This window comes from Mauremys reevesii, linkage group 8, assembly GCF_016161935.1.
Source record: "Mauremys reevesii isolate NIE-2019 linkage group 8, ASM1616193v1, whole genome shotgun sequence".
In the NCBI taxonomy this organism is placed as follows: Eukaryota; Metazoa; Chordata; order Testudines; family Geoemydidae; genus Mauremys; species Mauremys reevesii.
The window spans coordinates 1694270-1718393 of record NC_052630.1 but is presented as its reverse complement, the minus strand read 5'-3'; the positions used below and the strand labels follow the sequence as shown (position 1 = coordinate 1718393).

At 63.6% G+C, this 24124-nt stretch overlaps 1 protein-coding gene across 2 annotated transcripts; it reads left to right on the top strand.

The window, feature by feature from the left end:
* The first annotated feature begins 4244 nt into the window (after positions 1 to 4244).
* Positions 4245 to 21578, top strand: CPLX2 (complexin 2). Of its 2 annotated transcripts, XM_039486456.1 has the most exons (4): positions 4245 to 4317; positions 11718 to 11832; positions 15223 to 15398; positions 19632 to 21578. In XM_039486456.1, the coding sequence occupies exons 2-4, from the start codon at positions 11802 to 11804 to the stop codon at positions 19827 to 19829; spliced, it is 405 nt and encodes a 134-aa protein (XP_039342390.1). In that variant the 5' UTR covers positions 4245 to 4317; positions 11718 to 11801; the 3' UTR covers positions 19830 to 21578. The 2 variants fall into 2 exon arrangements, with proteins under 2 accessions (XP_039342390.1, XP_039342389.1); XM_039486455.1 differs by lacking the exons at positions 4245 to 4317; positions 11718 to 11832 and adding an exon at positions 12963 to 13095.
* The last annotated feature ends 2546 nt before the right edge of the window (positions 21579 to 24124 follow it).

Genomic DNA, 24124 nt, shown 5'->3' with positions numbered 1-24124 from the left:
GGTAGCTCCACCACGCTGCTTTATTCTTCGGCGGCGGATCCTTCCCTCCGAGAGGGACTGAGGGACCTGCCGCCAAATTGCCGCCGAAGAGCCGGACGTGCCGCCCCTTCCCCTTGGCCGCCCCAAGCACCTGCTTGCTGAGCTGGTACCTGGAGCCGGCCCTGCTGTGCACGCACACACACACACAGCCTCTGATACTCGCCAGCACAGTGCACTTCCTCAGCATGGCAGCACCTATCTTACCAGGGCCGGGTGCGCTACCAATCTGCAGCTGGTTTCGATGTGTTAGTGCCTCTCAGGTCATTGCTTCTAGCGAGATGGGTAAATCCACGATTTCGTCACATCTCTCTGTGTGCGTTAGTGGCTCTGGCTGGCTGAGCACCGCTTAGAAATGTTCCCTCCAGTGGGTGCTCTGTCCATCCTCTGGGGTTAAAACTGTACCACCTCGAGCCTTCACAATGGCGCAAGCAGATCAGAGGCAAACTGGCCTTTGTCCAGTCAAGGGCTCCGTTCTCAGCCAGCTGGCAGGAACTACAGGTCCCAGCATGCCGTGCGCTGTCTTGACTTGAACCACCTGGCCATACTGCGTGATGGGGCCTGAAAGTCCCCACCGGCAGCGCGGCTCTGTGCACAAGAGGCTGGTGGGTCGGGGCCCATTGTCCTGGGTGCTGGGCAGACAGCCCCTGCCCTGGAGAGCTCCATGGGCTGCACTTCAGCAACAGGCAACATAATACTCCCTGCCTCTTTCCTCTGAGCACCACCTGCCTTCCCTGCTCCCGCCTGCCCCGGGCGACAGGCCTCCAGCTCGCCCCGGCAAAGCAAATGGGCAGGAGGAGCCCGGGGCTGGGGCAGAGGAGGGAGGGAGAGCAGAAAAAGCCGGGAACCCTCCCTGCATTGAGGGTGCCACTTCTGCCAAGCCCCCAAAGTGCCTGGGAATCTGCACGGAAGTCCTTGTAAAGTCAGCGCCCACACGGACCAGCAACTAGCACCTGCTCCTGCGACTCCTGGTCCCCTCAGTGTCTGCAGAATGGATGCACCCTCCCCCTCCTCTAGCTCCAAGCGGCTCCCGTTCCCTTTGCGCACTCGGTGTTCTGACCCCGGTTCAGCAGGACTGGAGCCTTCATTAGGCTGACGCGTTCCGACAGGTCAGCTGGGCCGTGCAGGGAGCCCAGGTAGTTAGCCCCGGCTCAGTGACTCTCTGAAACGGCACCTCATGAAGTCCCTCCCCCGCTTTAACGATCCTCTTTTCAAATAGCTCCGGAGGGTACAGCTCCAGCCCCCGCCTGGGAAGCCAGGGCTTTCCCGAGTGCCCATTGGGGAGACGCTGCTGCTCGTGTGACTGTGCTGTGTGCATCAGGCACTGAGCAAAAGGCTGGGCAGACTGAACCGCCGGCTCTGCTACAGAACCGAGTAGCGAGCAGGCCTGAGCGTACCACGGCTAACAGGACAGCTTGCCAGCCTCCGGCACCCACTGGGTACCGGGTAACCTCGACAGCCGTTCCTCCCTGCTCTGGGGCAGCGCACCCCTGTTCCTCACGCCGGCTGCTGGCACGTGCATGCTGCCACACCTGGCCCGCAGGGCGAAGTAGTGGGCTGTGCGGAGTGTGCCTAGACAAGCGTGGCAGCATGTTTTGCAGGGAGGGAGGGGGGTTGGCTTGGCTTGCTGGGAGCGATAGGGCCACTGCACCAGAGCAGGTGCAGTTTCGATCCCTACAATGAACTGGGACCTGCTGCACGGACAGATGCAATGCTGCTGCACCAGCCATACCCGATGGCGGGGGTGGGGGGATCCACACATCTGTTTGCCGCCTCCTAAGAAATGAAGGGATGAGTATCAGGTGCCCACTGTCTCATTCAGACGCAAGCTGCCTCAGCCGGCACTCTGAGCTGCAAGGGCCAAGTGCAGCCTGGGAAAAGGGGCAGCAGTCCCAGTGGCATCTCTGGGCTAAATTTTATCGGTGATGTAACAGGGGGAGGAAACCAGGTGTACATGGCAGTATGGTGTAACTGGCCTCGATCTGGGGGTGTCAGCGTGTGACAGGCCACTGAAGGAAGCTCCCCTGGGATGGAATTCTCTCCTTACGGCGTGTATGACAGGACTCTGGTCTGATCATCATTACTAATGGGGGGCTCTGCGGGTCAGTGAGGCAGGTGGCTCAGAAAGAGGATGTTGGGTGTGGGCTGAGCAGTGCTGAGAGAGGAGCTCCAGTGAGAACCAAGCAGGGGAAGAGTTCTGAGGTGAACTCTGCTCTGTCCTTCACATCTGTGATATTAAAGCTGAACAAAGACAGGGTTCGGACTGTGCGTTGTGTGTAGATTCTAGAGCAAGCATGGGCAGGTAACTTACACCCAGGGGGCCAAAGGGAAGTGTCCCAGAAGTAACACTTCACAAGAGGGTCTCAAAGAGGGGACACCTCCTGCCCTTATTTTAATTCCTGCTAGCTCAGTCTTCAGCACTCCTAGGGCCAAATTTGTCCGTGGTGTAGGAAACCACAACTCCCAGTGATGTCACCCAATGACACCCTCCTTTACTGTCTCATGTACACTCAAGGCACCACCATCTCTCTGCCACGGAGAAATCCCTGGAAATCTCTGTCTCACACACACCCCCCAACATGAGTATAGTGACACCTACACAGCACACAGATTGGTGGGCACACCTAGCACTCAGTACCCGTTAACATTCATCCACCCCTAACACAGACGCATTGCCACACTGTCTGCAAAGGGGCCATATATTATGGCAAAGCAATCAGCTCCACAGTGAAAGCTGCAGCCCGCTCTCCCGTGTAAGCCCTTTGCTAAACCTCCCTTCCCCGGAAAGGTTCCTGCCGCGTTCTATTCACCCACTTGCTGAGTCAAGACATTTTTTCATGGGGGAGTGAAATATCTATTTTTCTCCATTATCCTCAGTCATGACAAAGGGCGGGTGAGTAGATGTGGTGCTTGGGCTGGTACATTTTCATGACAGTTTTGCAAGGCTGGGTTACTGGTGTTTGAAAAAAGCTTGTGAAGTTATGATAGTAGCAGGGAACACACACACACACACACACGCCTGCCAAAATGCACAAATGCACACCCAGAGACATGCATTATAAACACGCGCATACGTACACACACAGAGACATGCCCGCACCCACCAGTACACACGTTCACAGAGGGATGCACCCTCAAGTACAGGCATCTCTGCACAAATGCAGAGCCACACACACGCCTGGTGATGGAAACGCAAACACAGATACAGCCTCTGCCAGGCCTTCCGCCACCAGTCACCTGGTTTGTGGGTGGGCAAAGGTCGCCCCTTGGCCGCAGTCACAGAGTCAGTGACAGGGCAGTGAATTGGCCTCTGGTGACACTGCAGGGGGGGGGGGCAAGGAAATCCCCACTTGGCAACACATTTGCTGCCTTTGACATTTTAATTCTTTCCAGGTTGGGATGTTGTTTTTTAAGTCCGGGACACAAGCCCCTGTGGTTACTTCACGGCTTAGCCTCAGCCTCAGCAGCAGCCAGGCTCGCTCCAGCGCTGAAGGCTGGGCCTCGCAGCCAGCCCGGTTCCGCTGGTCAATAACAGTGCCCGGGGGTGGTGGCTATAGATCATCTGTAAGCACAGAGCACTGAGCCGCCACTGTCCTGGCTCTGGTCTGAGGCCGGTTTGCAGTGTGAACTCCCGGTGTGCAAACGGGGAAAGGCAAAGGGCGGGGGGGGGGGGGTTACTTCCCGGGCTGGGGGGGGTTTTGTCCGCTTCGCTTTGGAGGGAAGAGAGGGAGTCGGAGCCACGCGCACAGGATGATTATCCAGCGGGTCCGTGTTTCTCTCCAGCGTGTTTACACGGGGGTGCGCTGGGATCGGAAATAAAACGCGGAGACCGGCTGGTCCCCACCCCGCTGTCACCTCCCCGGTGACTCCCCCCGGAGTCACTCCCGATTCCCCCCGTGTGAACTCGAGCAGCCCAGAGCCCTCCCCTCCCCCGTGCATCCTGCAAACCCTGCAGCCGCCCCGGCCGGACGCCGCGCGTGATCCAGCCCCGGCGCTGCCCGCAGCGGCCAGGGCGCGGGGCCCTCGGCGCTGCCGCAGCCCTGGGGCCGGTGACCTCGGGCAGGTGGAGGCGGCGGAACAGCCCGGCGGGCGGGGCGCTGGGGCCGGCCCCGGGCTGGCGGGGGAGCCGGGAGCTGCCCACTCGCGCGGGGAGGGGGAGGCAGGCGCGTCAGGGGCTGGGGGGAGGCTCCGGCAGGCTGCGGAGCGGAGGGGGGCGGGCTCTGCGCGCAGGGCTGGGGAGCGCTCACTCCCCGCCGGCCACGGGCTGCTGGAGCGTCCCGGGTGAGTGGGTCCCGCGGGCAGCCCCGGGGCGGGAGGGGACGGGGCTTGGCACACCCGCCCCGGGCCATGGGGACGGGCCCCGCCGCAGGGCTCCGGGGCCGGGGGTGAGGAGCCCGGCGCGTCCCGCAGCGCCTCGCACCCGCCCGCCGCTCGCTGCTGGCAGGGGAAGGAACTTTTGCGCGGAGGAAACGCGGCTCCCGGCGCGGGGGGAGCAAACCTGGGCGCCCCGATCCTCCCTCCCCTCCTGCCCCAGCGCAAAGCCAGAGGCTGCCCGGGGCCCGTCCGTCCGCGCTCGGGCTCAGGCAGGAGCCGAGCGGCCGGTGCGGGGCTCCTGGGCGCGGCGGTGGGGTGGGGGATTGGGGTCCCCGCGTGTCCCGCTGGGCTGTGCACGGCGCTGGGCGCTGCCTCCGAGCGCATGGATCCACCGGCAGCGCCCCGGATCCCACTGATCCCCCCGAGCCGCTCGGCCGCCCGGGGCAGCTCGGGGCCGCGCTGCGCCGGTGCAAGTCCCGCTGTGTGTCCCAGCGGCGCCGGCCCGGCGCCGGCCCCTCACCGTCTCCGCGCGGCTGCGGCCAGCGGCCGGGACACACGCGAGGCGGGGGCCGAGCCGGGGAACGCGCCTCTCCTGCGGGTGCGGGGCTGGCACAGGGCACGCGGGACTCAGCCAGGACTAGGGAGCCGCAGAGCCCCCCGGGGAGCCCCCGTCCTGGGCTGGCGACCTGCTCCCTCTCCAGTGCCGGCCCGCCTGCCCGTGGGGGAGGGAGACAGATCCGGGCACGTTCCCCAGGGGCTCCCCGCTCGGGGGCAGCGGGGCAGAGCCTGTCCTGGGCTGGGCTGGGCTGGGCTGCGGCCCTCACACACACCCGTGTTTGCCCAGCCCGGGGCTCGGCCCGTCTCCCCGGCGCCGCGACGGGGGCTGGGGCTCCGGCCGGGCTGCAGACCCGCGGCTCGCTGCGCTCAGCCAGTATTTGCCTTGGGCGGCTCGTCTCGCTTGCATGTGCCTGGGGGGCTGCCTCAGCCTGCCCGACCCTCTGCCCCCGGGGGCTACAGGCTCCCGCCGCTGCCTGCCGCTTGGCTTCCCCTGGCCATGGCCCTGCTCTGCTGTGATCCCCTGTCAGCACTGTGGGGGGAAAGGCACCAGCGCCCCCCCGCACCCCACATCTCCCCACAGCCGGACCTTGCAGGCAGCGCATCAAGCTGGTATCCCCACATCGGATTCACATTCACATTCCCTGCTAGGGACACCCCCGCGGGGGTATTCACAGACACACCCTGAAACAGCACAGGGCACCTCGCCGACACGGCACGTCCACCCCGCGGCACATTCTACACCCCGGGCACCTCGCCCGTCCGCCGACACGGCACGTCCACCCCGCGGCACATTGTACACCCCGGGCACCTCACCCATCCGCCGACACGGCACGTCCACCCCACGGCACATTGTACACCCCGGGCACCTCACCCATCCGCCGACACGGCACGTCCACCCCGCGGCACATTGTACACCCCGGGCACCTCGCCCGTCCGCCGACACGGCACGTCCACCCCACGGCACATTGTACACCCCGGGCACCTCGCCTGTCTGCCGACACGGCACGTCCACCCCGCGGCACATTGTACACCCCGGGCACCTCGCCCATCCGCCGACACGGCACCTACACCCCGCGGCACATTGTACACCACGCGCACCTTGCCCGTCTGCCGACACGGCACCTACACCCCACGGCACATTGTACACCACGGGTGCCTCTCCCATCCGCTGACACGGCACCTACACCCCGCGGCACATTGTACACCACGGGTGCCTCTCCCATCCGCTGACACGGCACCTACACCCCACGGCACATTGTACACCACGGGTGCCTCTCCCATCCGCTGACACGGCACCTACACCCCGCGGCACATTGTACACCACGGGTGCCTCTCCCATCCGCTGACACGGCACCTACACCCCGCGGCACATTGTACACCCCAGGCGCCTCGCCCGTCTGCCGACATGGCACGTACACCCCGCGGCACATTGTACACAGCAGATACCTCACCCCTCCTTGTGTACAGACCCACACACCCCCTGCAATCACAGCCACACCCCATGTCCTCAGACACCCCCCATCTCACACCCCTATGCAGACATCTGCACACACGAACACTGCACGCACACAAGTGTGTACATACTGACCCACCACTGCGCACACCCTGCAAGCCCCACACATGCCACCCTGGATACACAGACACCAGCCAGAATCGGAGCGAGACCTTTTCCTGGGGCAGTGCTGGGAAGGGGCCCTCAGGGGGCTGGACTCTCCAGCTCTGGCCATCCGTGTGGGCTCACAGCTCCACACCCTCAGCATCTGATAACAAGGGAGTCAGTCTGCCCTGTCACTGGGGACCAGGGGGAGGGCTCTATGAGACCAGCATGAGCCTGTTACACTGGGGTTGTCTGTGTCTCAGGGCTCAGTACCCACCCCTGTGCTCTAGGCCCCAGGCTCTCCTCCCCCACTGCCCCAGGGGAGGTCCCTGTGGCCCACTCCAGCCGGGCACTGGCCATGGGGAGAGCATGGCCATGCCCATCCCCACCATCTCGGGCCTGGTGCAGTGATGCAGAGGCTGGCTAGGCTGAGCAGTCTTCTTTTTTGCTGCAGGAGCAATGGGGGGACAGGGGCTCCCCAAGGGGCCCAGGGCTGGAGGGGGCAGCCCTGAGGCTGTGGGTCCTCCCTGCAATCCAGCTCCTGCCCCGCACCCTGTTCCCCTTGTGATCCACTGGGTCTCCAGGGCCAGGATCCCTCCAAGCCCCAAGGTGCTGCAGCAGCTGGGCCAGGCGCAAGGTGACTCTGTGAGCCCAGGGAGCGGGCAGAGCCTCAGGGCTAGGGGAGGGTGGAGCACACAGACCAGGCTGAGTGCATGGGTGTGCTTGCTGAGACTCATCTGACCCCGGCCTAGGGGGTGCATGCACCAGACTGGAAATCCAGTGTAACTTTGTAACCGTGAGGGTGATTAACCAGTGGAAGAACTTCCCTGGGGTCCTGGGGGATTCTCCATCACTTAACGGAGGTTTTTCTAGGACTTAGCCTGGGGCAGGTCTCTGGCCTGTGTTGTGCAGGAGGTCAGACTAGACAATCACAGTGATCCCTTCTGGCCTTGCAATCAGTGCGGAGCTGCAGCTTGTGTGCAAGAATCCCGTGTTTGTCTAAACCCTCTTCCCTGCCCGGCCCCCTGGCACAGTGATGACGGGGGGCAGGGGCAGGGCTGGCTGAGCTCACAGCACTGTGTAAATACGGCCACTGTCCTCATCCTCCCCAGCACCGGCGCGGTAACCGACAGCTTCATGCAGTGCTCAATGTCCCCTTTCTCACTTTGGTCCTGTGACTCCTGGCGCGGGGTTTGCACCCGTCCAGTGGTTGCTGACTGTCAGGAAGATTCTGCAGCAGGGAGGTGTCGGAGGTATAGCAACGTTCTGGGGGCTTTGCTTGGTTCAGACAGAGCAGGTTAGGCCACAGAACCGTTTCCTGGGGGACATGGCAGACGTCCGATTGCCTGGGGGTTCTCCACCTAGATTGGACCCTATTCCAGGAACTGGCCAGCCGAGGTCAATCCTGCATTGGCAGGGAGACCATCTGGGTGATGTCATGGGTCTTTCCCCTCTCTAGCAGCTGTGATTCTGTTATTTATGATTATTGCTAAGATTTCTCTTCCTTGTGCCTCTATGGCAATTTGCCAACAGCCTCACTTGTCCAAACCTCGTTCGTTCAGAACCTCCTGCTTCCCCCAGGGAGCTGGCGTCCCCCCAATGGGTGGGCTTTACGGAGAACAGCCCTCCCAGGCACCACGTCCCACCCCCAAATTATGCCACTTAATTTTCTGCTCCCTGATTCCACACCCCCAGAAGGCCGGGATCACCAGGGGGGTGGGCCGAGATGTGAGAGGGGAGAGCTACTCTCCCACGTGGTGTTTTAGTAACTGCAGCTCTCGCGAAAGGAATCCGGCTTCCTTATGAGGCTGCTGGATCACAGCATTAAATCAAAGATGAGGGGAGGATGCAAAGTGACTACAAATGCTCCATGAGCAGCAGGGCCTGGCCCAGTGGGGAGGAGAAGGCTGGTGCTATGTACTGAGCACAGAGCCTGCTTGCACCTGCTAACGAGCCATTAGCTGCCACGACCTCGACCCGAGCAGTGTTCTCTGCCTTGCAAAAATGAACTTCATTATCAAGAAACTGCAGTGGCTAATTCATATGAGGCAGGGCTAAAATCAATTGAGTGGGGAGGCTGCCTGTTTCCCCGGGAGCTGCAGGAGAACCCTCATCCCCCCGACATGGGGCTTGCTGCGGTTTGCAGGGGCCGTCCTGTGTTTGCGTTTGAAGCAATGGGGTTGAAGGGGTCTCCCCCTCTGCCCTCCGGCAGCGACAGGCCAGGGACTGGCGCTAGCGAATGATGATACAGGTGAGGGGATCTGCCCAGCAGGTGCCTGGCTTGGGAAGCGAGCGCCAATATAAATCCAGGCTGGTCCCCACGAGCGAGCTGAGCCGTTGGTAATTGAACGGGTTTAAGCCGACTGTCTGAATCCATTCCATTCGCACGGCCCTCTGGGTACCAATCCCCACCTGCTCCGCTCGGCTCCCTGGAGCAGGGCTGGGCTGAGATCCCGCCGTAGGAGCGGGAAGGCGGATGGAATTGTTTCTGCTTTCAATCTGCCGCGAGGCCAGCAGGGCTAAGCAGGGAATTGGTGTGTGTAGACACCGTGCGTTCCCCAAACGTGCCAGGGGCCAGGCCCCAGCGCCCAGGCCAGCCATGCTAAGAGTGCGAACGTGTGACTGCAAACTTAACACCCACTCCCACGGCTGTCGGGAGCACCGCTCGAGACAAACCTCCCTGGATGCTCCCCAAAGCTGCAGGCTTCATTCCAGCCTCAGATGTTCCCGTGTAGAATAGATACTGGGTGGAATTGCAGTAAAGCCCCACCCCAGAGCAGCAGGGCTAATGGGGCCGTGCAGCCCTCTAGTGTTTACTTCAGTGCCAGCCCTCTGTTCCAGGAGCCAGCGTAGGCCCAGGGTTTGAGAACCGACGGGATCCCCTCTGTTCCAGGAGCCAGCGTAGGCCCAGGGTTTGAGAACCGACGGGATCCCCTCTGTTCCAGGAGCCAGCGTAGGCCCAGGGTTTGAGAACCGACGGGATCCCCTCTGTTCCAGGAGCCAGCGTAGGCCCAGGGTTTGAGAACCAACGGGATCCCCTCTGTTCCAGGAGCCCCCTGCCAGGTTAGCTAGTTGGGTAATTATACCAGCAAAGCACTCCAGCCTGGTTTGTGCTAGCAGAGCTTAATCAGCCCCTCAAGCAAAACACGCTGTGGTGGCATTCAGCTGTCCCGTGAGGTAGCAGATCACTGCTTGTTTCCAGTCACTTAACCCCACATCCTAGAACGAGGTGCTCCCAGAGGGCGTCTCTCCAGAAGGGCGGAGTGCAATGAGCAGGTGCTGGAAGGAGCTCTAGTCAAGCTCATGCATTTCCCTGTGGTAAAGCCGCATCTGGAAATGCAGCCACTCCAGGAGGCTGCGGCCTGGTGTGCAGGAGCAGAGCCTCAAGAATTGCAGAACTGATCTGTTGGGTTCCATCAGCTCCATCTCCCAGGGGCCAGTGCAGCACCGTAGCTGGGGCTCCAGTCAGCCTAGGGGTTCCCTGGGGAGACGGTGCAGCAGCCTCATGCAGTGCTCAATGTCCCCTTTCTCACTTTGGTCCTGTGACTCCTGGTGAGGGGTTTGCACCCGTCCAGTGGTTGCTGACTGTCAGGAGGATTCCGCAGCAGGGAGGTGTCGGAGGTATAGCAACGTTCTGGGGGCTTTGCTTGGTTCAGACAGAGCAGAGACTCTGCGCTTGTACAGCGCCAGCGCGGTGGGGTCCTAGGACATGGCTAGGGCTCCCAGGTGCTACAGCAGAACCGCTAGGTTGTAATGATGCAAAGGGCGGTCGATGGAAGGTTGCTACAAGCCGAGGACGGGGGATTGACAGGAAGTGAGGCTGCTCCAATGGAAAGGAGAGGGGAAGCCACCTTCCAATCTGTCCCCAGCTGGGATTTGAGAGGCAGGACGGCCTAGCGGTCAGGGCACTGGCCTAGGACCCAGGAGACCTGGGTTCACTAACCTGCCCTGCCGCAGACTCCCCAGCTGACCCGGGCCAAGCCACTGAGTGCCTCAGGTCCTCACCCATACAGGGGGCACGCGTGGCTCCCTCTGGTAATGGGGCCGAGGCAGACAGTGTGAAGCAGGAAAGCTGCAGCTTTGCTACGGGGTAGCTGGGCTTGTAGCTTCTTTCCTGGCATCTAGAGAATCTCTTTAGCAGCACCAGAGCGGATCTGCCCCCCTGCCAGTTCGCAGAGTCTGGTCAGCTCATTGCACCATGAACCCCCAGCCGCCAAACACAGGGTCACTCCAGCATCCCTCCCAGACCCCACGTGGATCCCTGAGGTGAACAAACAGCCACACGTCTCTGTACAGCTGCCAACTGAAAAGAGCTTTGCTCCAGCCGGGGCTCCACGGCTTTTCGACCATGGACGGCCAGGAGCTGGCTGGGTGGTGGCTACAGTGTGTCACGCAGCTACTCCAGCCAGGATGGGGCGAGCTGCCAGCTGGCCTCGTCCCCTCTGGCTGTCTGGACAGCAGTTGGCAGACAGGAGCTCTGGATCCTTCTCACAAGCTGGAAGCAGGATGGTTGTAAGTCTGTCTGAAGCTGCTGTGGGGTGTGTGTGCGCGATCACACACTGAGCGGGGGGTGAGTGTGTGAGAGGTAGACTAGGTGTGCGGGGGATGCATGAGAGAGAGAAAGAGCCGGCTTGTATTTATCAGGCTAATTATTTCCCTGAGTGGATCCATGTCTAATCCTGCGAAGGCAGCTGGTGAGCGCGGGCCAGGAACACAGCCCTGGGCGCCTACTTTTGGTTCTGGATGCCAGGGATTCTGCATGTGTTGGCCTGTATCCATCTGGGTCAAACTGGAACGTCCCGGCGCAATCCCACGCGGCCTGCTGCACCTCATCCCGACAGCCATCTCCCGTTGGCCCCAGAGACAAGCTCACCCCGTCATCGTATGCACCATGGGCTTCCGTGGGGATTGTGCCGGGAGATTGGGGCCTGAAAGTGATGTCAGTGGGGTTAAACCTGATTTACACCACTGCAAGTGAGAGCAGAATCTGGCCCATGATTTGCATCTCAATCGCAATTCCTTTCCCCCGCCCTACACAGCCTCTGGTGAGTGTCGCATGGCCGCCTTTGGGCCTGACCGCGCCAGCGTCTGCAAAGACGAGGGCTGATCACAAGAGCAATGTTACCCCTGCCCTCCTGGCCCCAGGCGCTGGGCATTAAGCTCTCTGCACTGGCTCTCAGCCCATCTCACTGTGTCTCTCCTTCCTGGCCAGTGGCACCTGATCCTAGCAGCCCAGCCCACAGCACTGGATGAGAATTCGGCTCTTGCCTAGAGCGCACTGATCAGGCCCGGCAGCATGGACTTCGTGATGAAGCAAGCGTTAGGGGGTAAGTCTGCTCTTCGTATCCCCCCCCCGGCCGTGCCCTCCTGGCTGGGTGTCTGGGAAAGGGCCCCGCCCCGAGGAGAACATGGCCTAGGACGGTCTCTAGGCTGCTGCTGAAGGGGGATGCCCATGTGATTGTAAGTCTCTCTCTGTCTACGTGGCACACGAGTGCCAGGAGCCGGGGTGCCAGATTGGGGTAGGGAGTTCTCCCAGGGGAGCCGAGCCGCACCTCTTGTCCATGCACCCGCTCCCCAATCTCTCGAACGGCAACTGCCCCCCTGCCCCCAGCCCCACCCCAACTCCGCCCCAACCTGCCCCTGTTGGATCCTCCCAAATCCCGTCCCAGCCCCGCCTCTTCCCGAGCGCACGGTTCCCGTCCTCCCTCTTCCCTCCCAGCGCTTGCCGAGTGAAACAGCTGTGTCGGCGCGAGCGCTGGGAGGGGGAGGGCGCAGCAGCGCGCCGCGGAGGTGAGCTGGAGCAGGGGAGCGGGGCAGGGCCACGGGCAGCTGTGGGTGCACCCCCGGAGTCGGCACCTCTGAGTGCTGCTACTCCCGTCCCGTCCCGTGAAAGAGCCAGGAGCAGGACGGATCCTGTACCACGGGCACCAGGCTTGTGGGTCAGGAAGTGCCTGGACTATCTGGGGAGCCACAAAGCTCCAACCCAGCCCGCACCCTGCTGCAGCAATAGCCCCTCTCACTCGCCCTGAGAGTCCGGCAGCTGGACTGCGCTGGAAGTGGAGCCTGCAGCTGTAACCCCGGTACAAGTCACAGGCGAGCCCAGGCAGGGGTTGGGTGCTAGCCACACGGAACGGCTAGATAACCACAGGCAGGGAACAGCTTTAGCAGCTGTTTCATACGCCGAGCTCCGGCGTCACACTCGGAGGGCAGGGAACGCCCAGTGCGGTTTTGATTTTCCTGCTGCCAGGTGGGGCCACTAGCCACAAGGATTCCCTGGGCCGCCAGCCTCACTAACTGGCTGGCGTTTTCCCTAGTCACCCTGGCTAGTGGAGCTGGTTTGTGTTGGGGTCCTAGCGAGGACTTGCCTGGCCCTGGGACTCTGTATCTGAGCCCCTCCCAGCCCTCTGGAGAGACAGGCCAGGGCTTTTATCCCCATTGAACAGCCCATCTCACTGTGTCTCTCCTTCCTGGCCAGTGGCACCTGATCCTAGCAGCCCAGCCCACAGCACTGGATGAGAATTCGGCTCTTGCCTAGAGCGCACTGATCAGGCCCGGCAGCATGGACTTCGTGATGAAGCAAGCGTTAGGGGGTAAGTCTGCTCTTCGTATCCCCCCCCCGGCCGTGCCCTCCTGGCTGGGTGTCTGGGAAAGGGCCCCGCCCCGAGGAGAACATGGCCTAGGACGGTCTCTAGGCGGCTGCTGAAGGGGGATGCCCATGTGATTGTAAGTCTCTCTCTGTCTACGTAGCACACGAGTGCCAGGAGCCGGGGTGCCAGATTGGGGTAGGGAGTTCTCCCAGGGGAGCCGAGCCGCACCTCTTGTCCATGCACCCGCTCCCCAATCTCTCGAACGGCAACTGCCCCCCTGCCCCCAGCCCCACCCCAACTCCGCCCCCAACCTGCCCCTGTTGGATCCCTCCCCAAATCCCCGTCCCGGCCCCGCCTCTTCCCGAGCGCACCCGGTTCCCCGCCCTCCCTCTTCCCTCCCAGCGCTTGCCGAGTGAAACAGCTGTGTCGCGGCGCAAGCGCTGGGAGCGGGGAGAAGCAGGACGCAGCAGCGCGCTCGCGGAGGTGAGCTGGAGCAGGGGAGCGGGGCAGGGCCACGGGCAGCTGTGGGTGCACCCCCGGAGTCGGCACCTCTGAGTGCTGCTACTCCCATCCCGTCCCATCCCGTCCCGTGAAAGAGCCAGGAGCAGGACGGATCCTGTACCACGGGCACCAGGCTTGTGGGTCAGGAAGTGCCTGGACTATCTGGGGAGCCACAAAGCTCCAACCCAGCCCGCACCCTGCTGCAGCAATAGCCCCTCTCACTCGCCCTGAGAGTCCGGCAGCTGGACTGCGCTGGAAGTGGAGCCTGCAGCTTTGTAACCCCCGGTACAAGTCACAGGCGAGCCCCAGGCAGGGGTTGGGTGCTAGCCACACGGAACGGCTAGATAACCACAGGCAGGGAACAGCTTTAGCAGCTGTTTCATACGCCGAGCTCCGGCGTCACACTCGGAGGGCAGGGAACGCCCAGTGCGGTTTTGATTTTCCTGCTGCCAGGTGGGGCCACTAGCCACAAGGATTCCCTGGGCCGCCAGCCTCACTAACTGGCTGGCGTTTTCCCTAGTCACCCTGGCTAGTGGAGCTGGTTTGTGTTGGGGTCCTAGCGAAGGGACTTGCCTGGCCCCTGGGACTCTCGTATCTGAGCCCCTCCCAGCCCTCTGGAGAGACAGGCCAGGGCTTTTATCCCCATTGAACAGACGGGAAACTGAGGCACGGGCTTGCCCACAGTACCTCAGGGTGCAGAGACTTGACCTCAATCCCACTGGGCCGCCCTCCTCTGAGCAGCCCCTGGCTGATCGGGAATCGCTGGCTGCCTGGGGTCACTGGGGAGGTGGCTCCCTTCCCCGTGGGGTCCCAGGAGATTAACTAAACTGAGTGGTTTGCAGAGCCCAGGGGCCTGGCATGGTGAGTGATATGGGCAGGGACGTGGGGCCAGCCCCCCGGGATTCTCCGGGAGAACAGCAGGGCACCTGGCGCCGAAGGGGGAGAGCAGGACACGGCAGCAGAGAGCAGCCAGTGGGCGAGGGGCAGAGGAGAGCCACGGACACGACGGCGGGCGGCGGGTGTCTGAGCAGAAACGGCCACGCTGCTGCCCCGCCCCGCGGGGAAAGCCCCCCGCCGGCACTCCGGAGACCGAGCTCCCTAGGACGGGCAGAACTGGAACTCACGGAGTCCAGCACCTTCTCCCCACAGCGAGCTCAGCCCCAGCCCAGCCCCCAGGCCGCTGCCACGCGCTGCCCTCCTGGCTCTAAGCTGGGCCACTGGCCTCCTGGGCCCCATGAGTGCTGGGAGACCCAGCCCCAGACGCCCTGGGCAGATCCCATTCTCCGACTCTCCCTGCCCCAGCTGCCGTTGTGGGCTAAATACAGCGCGGCCGGCGAGGCTGCTGGGTAGTGCAGTAATGAGGGACAGCCGGGAGATATGGCCGCCCCGCATGTGACAGCTGACGTTTCCCACTCACTTGCACTGATGTAAATGACTGCACTGGAGTGGGGGGCAGGGCAGCCCCAGGCCTCTCGTTCCCTACTCGTCTTCCTGCCTCGCCCAGTTCTGCCCCTCCTGGCGGCGGCGGGGGATGGCACCAGACAGCTGTTGGAGGGGGGCGTCTGCTTCGGGAGCCCCGAGGCCGCAGCCATGCTCCCCTGCCCATGCTGCCTGGTGTGTCCTGTGCAGGGGCCACCAAGGACATGGGGAAGATGCTGGGTGGAGAGGAAGAGAAGGATCCCGACGCGCAGAAGAAGGAGGAGGAGCGGCAAGAAGCCCTTCGCCAGCAGGAGGAGGAGCGGAAGGCCAAGCACGCCAGGATGGAGGCCGAGAGGGAGAAGGTCCGGCAACAGATCCGGGATAAGGTGAGTGAGGTGGGGCGGAGGGGCTGGAGTGCGCCTGTGTCACACAGACCGCGCCCAGCCACAGCCTGATGGGCCCGTGGCCGAGGGGGGGGAGCCCTGTGCGGAGTGGCTGGGGCCGTGGCAGAGCCGAGTCGAGAGGGACTCCCTGCTCTGGGCAATCACAGGGCCACTCCCTCCCGCCGCTGCAGAAACCCCCTGGGGCTGGCTCAGCACCCATCTGCCCCTCCCAGCGACAGTCCCTGGACTGCCCCATGGAGCGGGGCTGGGGTGACTCCGGCTCAGCCAGACACGGCGATTCTGCAGGAACCTCCTGTCACGGAGTGTGGGGGAGACACGGCCCTGCACCCCCGGCTTCCTGCGAGTCACCAGGGCTCTCAGCCAGCCAGTAACACAGAAGCTTTATTAGACGACAGGAACACAGGCCAAAACAGGCCTGGCCAGTACAGACAACAGGACCCCTCAGTCAGGTCCATCTGTGGGGGGCCCCAGGGAGGCCAGAGCCCTGTCTGGGCTCCCCTCCATTTCCCAGCCAGCTCCAAACTGAAACCCCCTCCAGCCTCTCACTCAGCCTCCCCCGGCTCCTCCCCCAGCCTTTGTCCATTTCCCGGGCAGAGGTGTCACCTGGCCCCCAACACCCCCTCCTGGTTCTCATGTTACATGCTCAGGTATCCTCCCTTCCCCCATGCAGACAGTCCCAGCAAAACTCCCCTGCCACCTTCCCAGGCCAACACGCCCCTCTCCCTGCTGCATCACAGGCACCCACACAGAATTCAAAGAAAACATTAAGAACATTCCCAGTTCGTCACACCTCCCATACTACACCCATGACTGCTGGTCGCCTTGTTCGCCCCCTCCTGGCGCTGTGCTGAGCGTGCTCCCCACGCTGCTCCTGGGCGCCCATCGTGTCCTGTTCTTTCTCCCAGTCCCGCCTGCGGCTCTGAGGCCGGTAGGGTTGTGTTGCAGAGGATGGTGGTTTAGTGCATCTGGGCTCCACCAGTGGATGGAACTGCCTGGAGCTAGGCAGGGAAACTGACCAGGCTAGTTGCAAAGTGCAAAAAGCAAAGGAACTGTGCCCTGAGCTCTGCGGGGTGGGGCAGAACCAGCCCCCCGGCGCCCGATGCTCAGCCCCCCCGGGCCTGGTGGGAGCAATAGGATTTTTCAGTGGGCACAGAGGGGAGGGCTTGTGGCTGCAGGGATTTCACCTGACTGCGTAGCTCCCTCTGCATCCCAAGGGCGGCGGCGTCCACCTGTAACGAGAAGGGTGGCGGGTCCCGTGTCGATAAAGGAGACGGTGTGTCCTGCACACGCTGCGTCGGGGAGGCCGTGGGGAGCAGAGTTCTGTGCGCTGGATCGCTGACTCCTTGCCCGGGGGCCGGCCTGCTCCCGGCTCGTCTCTTTGCCAGTGTGCTGAGCTCCAAGGGAAGGCAGTGTCCTGTGCTGTGCTCGCTGCCACGGATCCCTGTGCCGGGCATGCTGCCCAGGTTTAGGGTTGGGGTTTCTGTGCCATGGCCAATGCCCAGGCCTAGGGATTCTTGCTTTGATTCTCAGCTGGCTGCAGGGGGCTGGCTGCAGCCAGGGCAGATTGTCCAGAGAGATTTGCCCTTCAGCTGCACTGGTGACAAGCCGCACGTTCTCCAGCGGTGCTCTGGTCGGGGGACTCTGCCCAGCTCCACTTCCGGGGAGTCAGCAAGGGGAGGAGGCTGGGGACTCGGGGGCAGCGGGAGGCCAAATGGGTCATTTCCCCTCTATGCTGCGGGTTCCAGCCTGCCCCAGGTGGGCAGGGAGTGTTACTCCCCGGGGCGGCCCATGTATGCAATGAGCTCGGTGGGTCTCAGCCCGGCACTTAGTAGTACAGGCTCCCCCTCGCCAAAGAGCCACATCCCCATTGGCACTAAGAGGCAGCCTGAGCAGAGAGGTGGTGGGGACAGCCTGGGCTATGGAGACACAGTTCCCATCTCGCCCCCAGTGGGGGCTGGGCTGGGAGAAGCGGGTCACTGACCTCCCTGGGCCTGTTCTCCGCCTGGGGCTTTGCACACTAGGGAAGGCACTTGCTGAGCCGCCTGCGGGGAGCAGGGCGGAGCTGAGGCACTGGCGTCCGACAGCCTGTCAAACCCGGGCCCATGGGGTCCCCGGCCAAGATGTGTCTCCAAAGCACCCAAGCGGCTGGCAGCTGTTGTGAGTGAAACGCTGGGCTGGGAAATTACTGACAATTCCCTGGGGCCAGGCAGATTGTACGTGAGACATGGGCACCCGCCCTGGTGTGACACCCCCTGCCCGCGTCTGCACGGAGCAGGGATCCTGCTCCAGCACACACACCCCGTGGCACATCCAGGGTCCCACACACCCCTCCGTACGCAGCCCCATAGTGCCCCCCCCACGTTCTCGCACACACTCGCTCCCACAGAGCCCCTCTGGCACACACAAAAGCCCCCTCCCTGGCCCGGCCAGCCCCTTGGAGCAGGAGCCCGGGCGCTGCTGCCTTTCAGCCTGGATTTGGACACAGCCGAGGCTTGGCCACACCGTGAGAGACAGCAAGGCCTGGCTGGGGGAAAAGCCACCCCAGAGATTCTTCCCCTTCACAAGGTCTCTGAAACTCCCCCCGCCCCCGCTGCGCGCCCCTCCTGCCGCCGCAGCAGGGGATTAGCTTGGAATGGGGGTGGGATCCTTATCTCCCCCGCCTGCTGCAAGCGGCTGCATGACAGCCTGGCGTTGTCTCTCCCTATCTGCCATCTTTAATAACCCGCCGAGGAGCAGATAACGCGGCCGCATCGCGCCAGGCGCTGCCTCGGCCCCGGCGCTGGGGAAGCCTGAGTCTAATCACAGACGCCTCCAATATCCTGTGAGCCGAGATAGATGGGAACAGGAGATTTCAGGCAGCGGGACCTGTGGGCTCCGCCAGCCGGTTCCTCCTTTAGCCATGCAAGCTGTGCTGTGCCTTTGCGGGGCCGGAGGTGCCCCAGGGCAGCGGGTGCTGGAGCCTGGTCGCTTTGCAAGCTGGGCCCGGCTGCCTGCCCCGGACTCGCCTGCATGCTGGAAATGAGGAGAGGACGAGTGGCTGTGATGGGCTTCAGCCCACACCTGCCCCGGGAGCCTGGCAGGCTGCCTGCCCGGCCCGGGCAATGTGCTGGGCACCGCTGCTCACGGGCTGGAGACAGTAGCACCTAGACACCAGGGGGGTGGTGTCACGGGGTCCCCGGGTGATGCTCTGGAGCTGCTCCCCACCAAGCCAGGCAGGACGCTGGGGAGCCTCCTCTCCCTCGGAGCAGCCTGTCTGCAGGGCAAGGAGCTCCCACGGCTTCACCTTCCTGGGTCTCTCCTTGGAGCATTCAGCATGTGCCCCTCCGTGTGCTTCCCCCAGCGAGTCCGCCCCAGCGGGGTCCTGGGGGGCCACAAGGTCCTGCCCCCCCACTTCACAGTCAGACGTGACTCTCAGCCAGCCAGTAACACAGAGGTTTATTCGATGACAGGAACAGGGTCTAAAACAGAGCTTGTAGGTACAGAGAACGGGACCCCTCAGCCGGGTCCATTCTGGGGCCCAGCGAGCCAGACACCCACGTCTGCCCTCACTTCCCATCCCCAGCCAGCCCCAAACTGCAACCCCCTCCTCCTCTGGGCTTTGTCTCTTTCCGGGGCCAGGAGGTCACCTGATTCCTTTGTTCTCCCCCACCTTTAGCATCCCCTTGCAGGGGGGAAGGGCCTGGCCATTAGTTGCCAGAGCATCGGCCATTTATGTGCACTGGCCCTTTGCTCTGCAACAGTCTCACCCCCTAGAGACTTAAGAAATGCACAGGGGAAACTGAGGCACCCACACAATATTCAGAGGAAACATTACGAACAGTCCCACTTTGTCACAGGTGGGCATTGGAAACATGACAGACCAAAGCGCATCCCCCAGCCTGTCCCGGAGAGGCAGGCAGGGTAGTTGGCCGGGTGGTGAAGGAACATGCCCAAGGCTGGCTCCATGGCAGTGCCAGCCCCCCTTGCTATGCTAGGCGCTGTCCATTCCCCACTGTGGGTTCACAGTGAGGGGATTGCAGAGGGTGTCAGCCATGGATGGGAAGGCTGATCTCGGTCTGGCCCTGCAGAGAGGTGTGCGGGCACTCACAGCACGGCACATGCTGGGCAGGCCACTGGCTGCAGGCCTGGCCCCAGAGGAGAGGGGGCCCCGCAGCCTGGTCCCCATGTGCTGCCCCCCCAGGCGCTTAGAGGCCCGGTCTGTCTCTGCCCCTGCAGTACGGCCTGAAGAAGAAAGAGGAGAAGGAGGCGGAGGAGAAGGCGGCGATGGAGCAGCCGTGCGAGGGCAGCCTGACGCGCCCCAAGAAAGCCATCCCGGCGGGCTGCGGGGACGACGACGACGAGGAGGAGGAGAGTATCCTGGACACGGTGCTCAAGTACCTGCCGGGGCCCCTCCAGGACATGTTCAAGAAGTAACAGCCCCGCGCCGCCCACCCGGGCCCGTCCCCACACACCGGGGTGCACTGGGCTGGGGGGGGGGGGATTTTCATTTCTTTTATTTCATTTGATTTTTGTTCCAACTGTTTCGAAGGGAAGATCCCAGATGTGTCCCCTGTGCCCAGAACCTCTCGCTGCTCCAGTGGGGCGAACGAGGCAACCAGACCAAAAACCACCCCCTGCCTGCTGAGCTCCGGGCAGCCGGAGCCCCGGGCTCCCCCTTCCTCCCTCAGCCGTTCGGAGTCAGAGCTGTGTTGTGCCAAAGTGCCGGCCGGCTGCTTGGCAAATCTCCCCGGGCGTGGGGGGCGAACTGGGACCAAATTCACTGCAGTAACCTCACGTCAGGCGGAGGGTGGGGCAGCCGGCAGGGAAAGGCAGGGCTCTGCCCGCTCCCATGCCGCCTCCCTGCCCTTCACTAACTTCAGACATTCCTCAGGCCCACGCTGCCTGCCTGCTTCCAGGGGTCAGGGACATGCGGGCAGCAGGAGAGCACCCGCAGGCTGGGGGCTGTGCCCCCCGCCCCTCCGGCCCCGCCTGGAAGCAGCCCAGGGAGCAAAGCAACCCCGGCCTGCTCCAGCTCTCCAGCTGGCGGGCGCGGGTGTCCTGCTGGGCCAGATCCCAGGGGCTGGCGCAGAGGGGACATGGTGGGCTACAGGGCTGGCTCCCAGCGGCGCCGCCCCACGGCTCTGCCCCCCGCTGCACTGCCCATTTCTGTCGCCTTTTGTTTGGGCTTCAGGAAGGGGCTGCTGGGGCCGGCCCCTCCGCTGGTGCTGGGCAGCCGCACGCTGCCCCTGGCCTGCCACAGCAAGCGCCGGGGACAGCCCTGCAGCAGGGGCTGCGGGACGCAGAGGGACGCGTGGACTCCCCAGCTAACCCTGCCCCGGGGCAGCGGGCAGCTTGGTGGGGCTAGGGGTGGCTGGAAGGAAAGACAAAGCCTTTTCGCCACTCTGCCTCTGCCCCAAACCCCTCCATGGGCCCGGGCGCGACCCCAGCCGTGCCTGTCCCCTGCACAGCCCAGCTCGGCCCTGCGGGGGTCAAGCCGGGCACCCTTTGCCATATTCAAGACCCTGCCCATTAGGGCAAACGGTCGGGGAGGAGATTTCTAAAAAAGACAAGGGCCAGAGCTGGGCCCAAGGAACGGGGGCATCCCACCTCCCCTCCCAGCCCTGCTGCACGGGGGGTGGGGGGAGGTCTGGGGCTGGGGACAATCCTGGCGCGTTGCCAGAGGAGTTTAATGTGGGGCCTGAGCCCAGAGGGCGGACCCAGCACTTAGCCCTCCCAGCGCCCCCTACTGAGCGATTCCCATTATGGCAGGGCCTCCGGGGGTCCCGCTCAGCCCACTTCCCACCCTGGTGCTCGCCCACATTCCTGCTATGCCCATCGCTGTGGTATCTGGGCACCAAAGCTCTTCCCCAGCCACCCTCAGGCACCTGTGCCCGCTGGCAGACCTGAGCCCTGGCTGGAGGCACCCGTCCTTATGCAGCCCTCGGCTGGTATCTCTGGCTCATGTCTCCCCCCCTCTGGGCCCCGAGCCGCCCCTGCATGGCTGCAGGGCCCCCCCCCCCGCCAACACCCAGGGAAACCTGCCCTGGCTCGTCCCTCGACTGCAGCCCCAGCCTGCCCAGGGACACAGGCAGCCGCTCCAGCCCGCGCCAGGTGGCTGAGGGCTCCCTGCCCAGGATCCCCCCAGTGCTGGCGCCCCTCAGGCCCTGTTGAGAAGAGGGTGGATTGTCCCCTGAGGCAGGTTCTTTGCTTGGGGGGGGGTCCCGATTGCATCCCAGGGTTCCCAGGGGTTTTGTTTTTGCCTGCGGGTTGAGTTTGAGAGAAGCCACAACGTCTCCCTCCGCATCTGTGTCCTTCTCCGATAGTTAAAGCCATATCAGTTAGACTGCAATACTTCAACGCACTCCAGCGAGCCGCCCCGCCACGCTCCGAGCCTGTGCCGAGGAGCAGACCCAGGCGGGAGCCCCCCGACCCCAGTGTCCATGTCTCGGGCCACCGAGTGGCCCATGTGTGTTTCCGCATTAGTGTTTGTGTAACAGGGTAAACACCCCAACCCTCCCATCCTGTCTGCTAGTCACCGCACGATGGTCACCGCATGGCCCAGGGGACCCCAGTGCCAGGCGGGGCGACGGGGGGTGGACGGGGCCCAGGACTGGGAGGGGAGGGCACTGCTCAGGGCAGTGGCACTCGCATTCAGGGCTGACAAGAGCAGGGGAATGGGGGACAATTGGGCTGGGGGACGGGGGGGGGGGGTGACATCTGTGTAAACAAAGTGAACTGGGAGGGGGTGGGGCTGCAGTGACCATGTGGGCCCAGCCCCTCCCCCCATGTCGTGCGATGGGCCCGCCCATCACGCGTTGTGCAGTGAGGCACCGGGCATTGCAGCACTTGCTGTGTGTTTTCCCCGCCTGCCCACAAGGAGGGAGGGTGGGGGTCACCTGCTGCGCTGCCCAGGGCTCCCCCCAGCTCATTTCACCTGCTTCCGTTAGCTGACGCTCCCATCGCTGAATGGCTGATGTCTGCAAACCGCAATAAACACAAACTACCATGGGGCAAAGGGCTGATAGGCCAGACCCGGCTCCCCCTGGGGCGGCCTGCGTTTGGTTTATACTTTTACCACTAGACGGAGAGGTCTGTGCCCCTCGGCAGAGGAGGGTGACAGGAGCCGGCAGCGTGTCTGGCTGCCCATGGGGTCCTGCTGGCCTAAGCAGCTGTGAGGACCCCCACACACCCCACCCCGCTCCCCAAGGGGGCTGCAGGCCCAGGACACAGCAGCCGGGTTTCTCCTGGTTGTGCCACAAGGGCGTGTCAAAGGGGCTCGATTCGTGTGTCAGGCTTTTCCTCCCCACCTGGAAACGGCCAGGAGAGAAGTGCCAATCGTGTGTGTGTGTGCGTGTGTGTGCGTGTGTGTGCGCGTGTGCGTGTGTGTGTGCGTGTGTGTGTGTGTGTGCGTGTGTGCACGGCTGGCTGGGTGGCTGAGTGGCTGTATGCATGCGCACGCTTTGCTTGTGTTCCTGCTCACTGGCCGGGTGCAGGGCGTTCCCTGGGGCCTGAGGGCCAGCAGCGCATCCCTGCGCCCCCAGCTAGCCCCGTGCGTCCCCGGAGCTGCCCTGCCCCAGGCGGCTGCGCGCCACCAGCCCTGTGGCTGAGCCCCGCGCACGTACTCGTTATGGGGAATGTAAAGCCCTGCACACTAGCCCATCAGCCTGCTGGAGCCATTCTGCCCCGTCCAGCCCCCTGGGCTTCCACAGCCACCGCACGCCCCAGCACCCAGCTCAGCCCCCCACCCACCCTGGGAGGGGGAGGGCTCCGGGGAGCACACTGCATGCAGAGCACCAGGGAGGAGGGCTCCTTCCGCTGATGGACGTGCGCCCCTGCAGTGCCCCCCCCCCAGAATACACCCATTCTTGAGCCACCAACCCCCACCCCCGCAGCCACCAGCTTCTCAGCAGAAACTCATGGGGCACAGCAGGGCCTCGACCGTTCCCTGCCCCCGATCTCCTGGTGCTCACACCCACCTGAGACGTGCTCCTGGGACGGGCGCCGGCCCAGGCAGGGGTCCCTCACCAGCCATGCGGTGACCATCCCACTCCACCTAGTCTTTGACGAAATAATAAAATAAAGGAATTTGTACATTGCCCTGCGTCTGCTCCGAGTGCGCTGCGGCCCCAAGCTGGCACAGCTCCTCCCCCCGTCCCGTGGGCCCAGCACGGCCAGCGCCTCCACTGCCAGGGGCACCGAGGGCGCCCAGCGTTCTCGCCCAGACCCGGACGGGAGCTGCCTTGCCGAAGGGGCCACGAGGCTGGGCAAGGTAGGGCAGCAGGACAGGGAGCAAAGCAGAGCTGGGGGGGTCCAGCCTGAGCAGCTCCAGCCTGGGTGGCACTGGGGGTGGGGGACAAAGGGCCGATTACAGGGCTGAGGCAGGGGGTGGCTGAGGCCTGGCACGCTCATCACAGGGCTCCACCTAGGGAGGGCCTGGGACAGTGAGGCAGGGGCAGAGGGGCTGGCTGGGGAGAAAGGGCTGCTCTCTCCTGGCATAAGCTGACAGTCTGGGGAAGTGGCGGGGGCGTTGGCACCGCTGCCCAGGGCTCTGGGACAGCCGCCCACCAGCCCTGCAGCGTCCATATGCTGACCAGCTGGTGGACATGCAGGCACGTCTCCTGTAAACTGCTGTGGATATAGCTGGGAGCTATTGGCCCGTGCACAGGGCAGGCAGCCAGGGACTCCGGACCTGTGCTCCTGGCTCTGAAAACGCCTCTCCCGTGACCTTG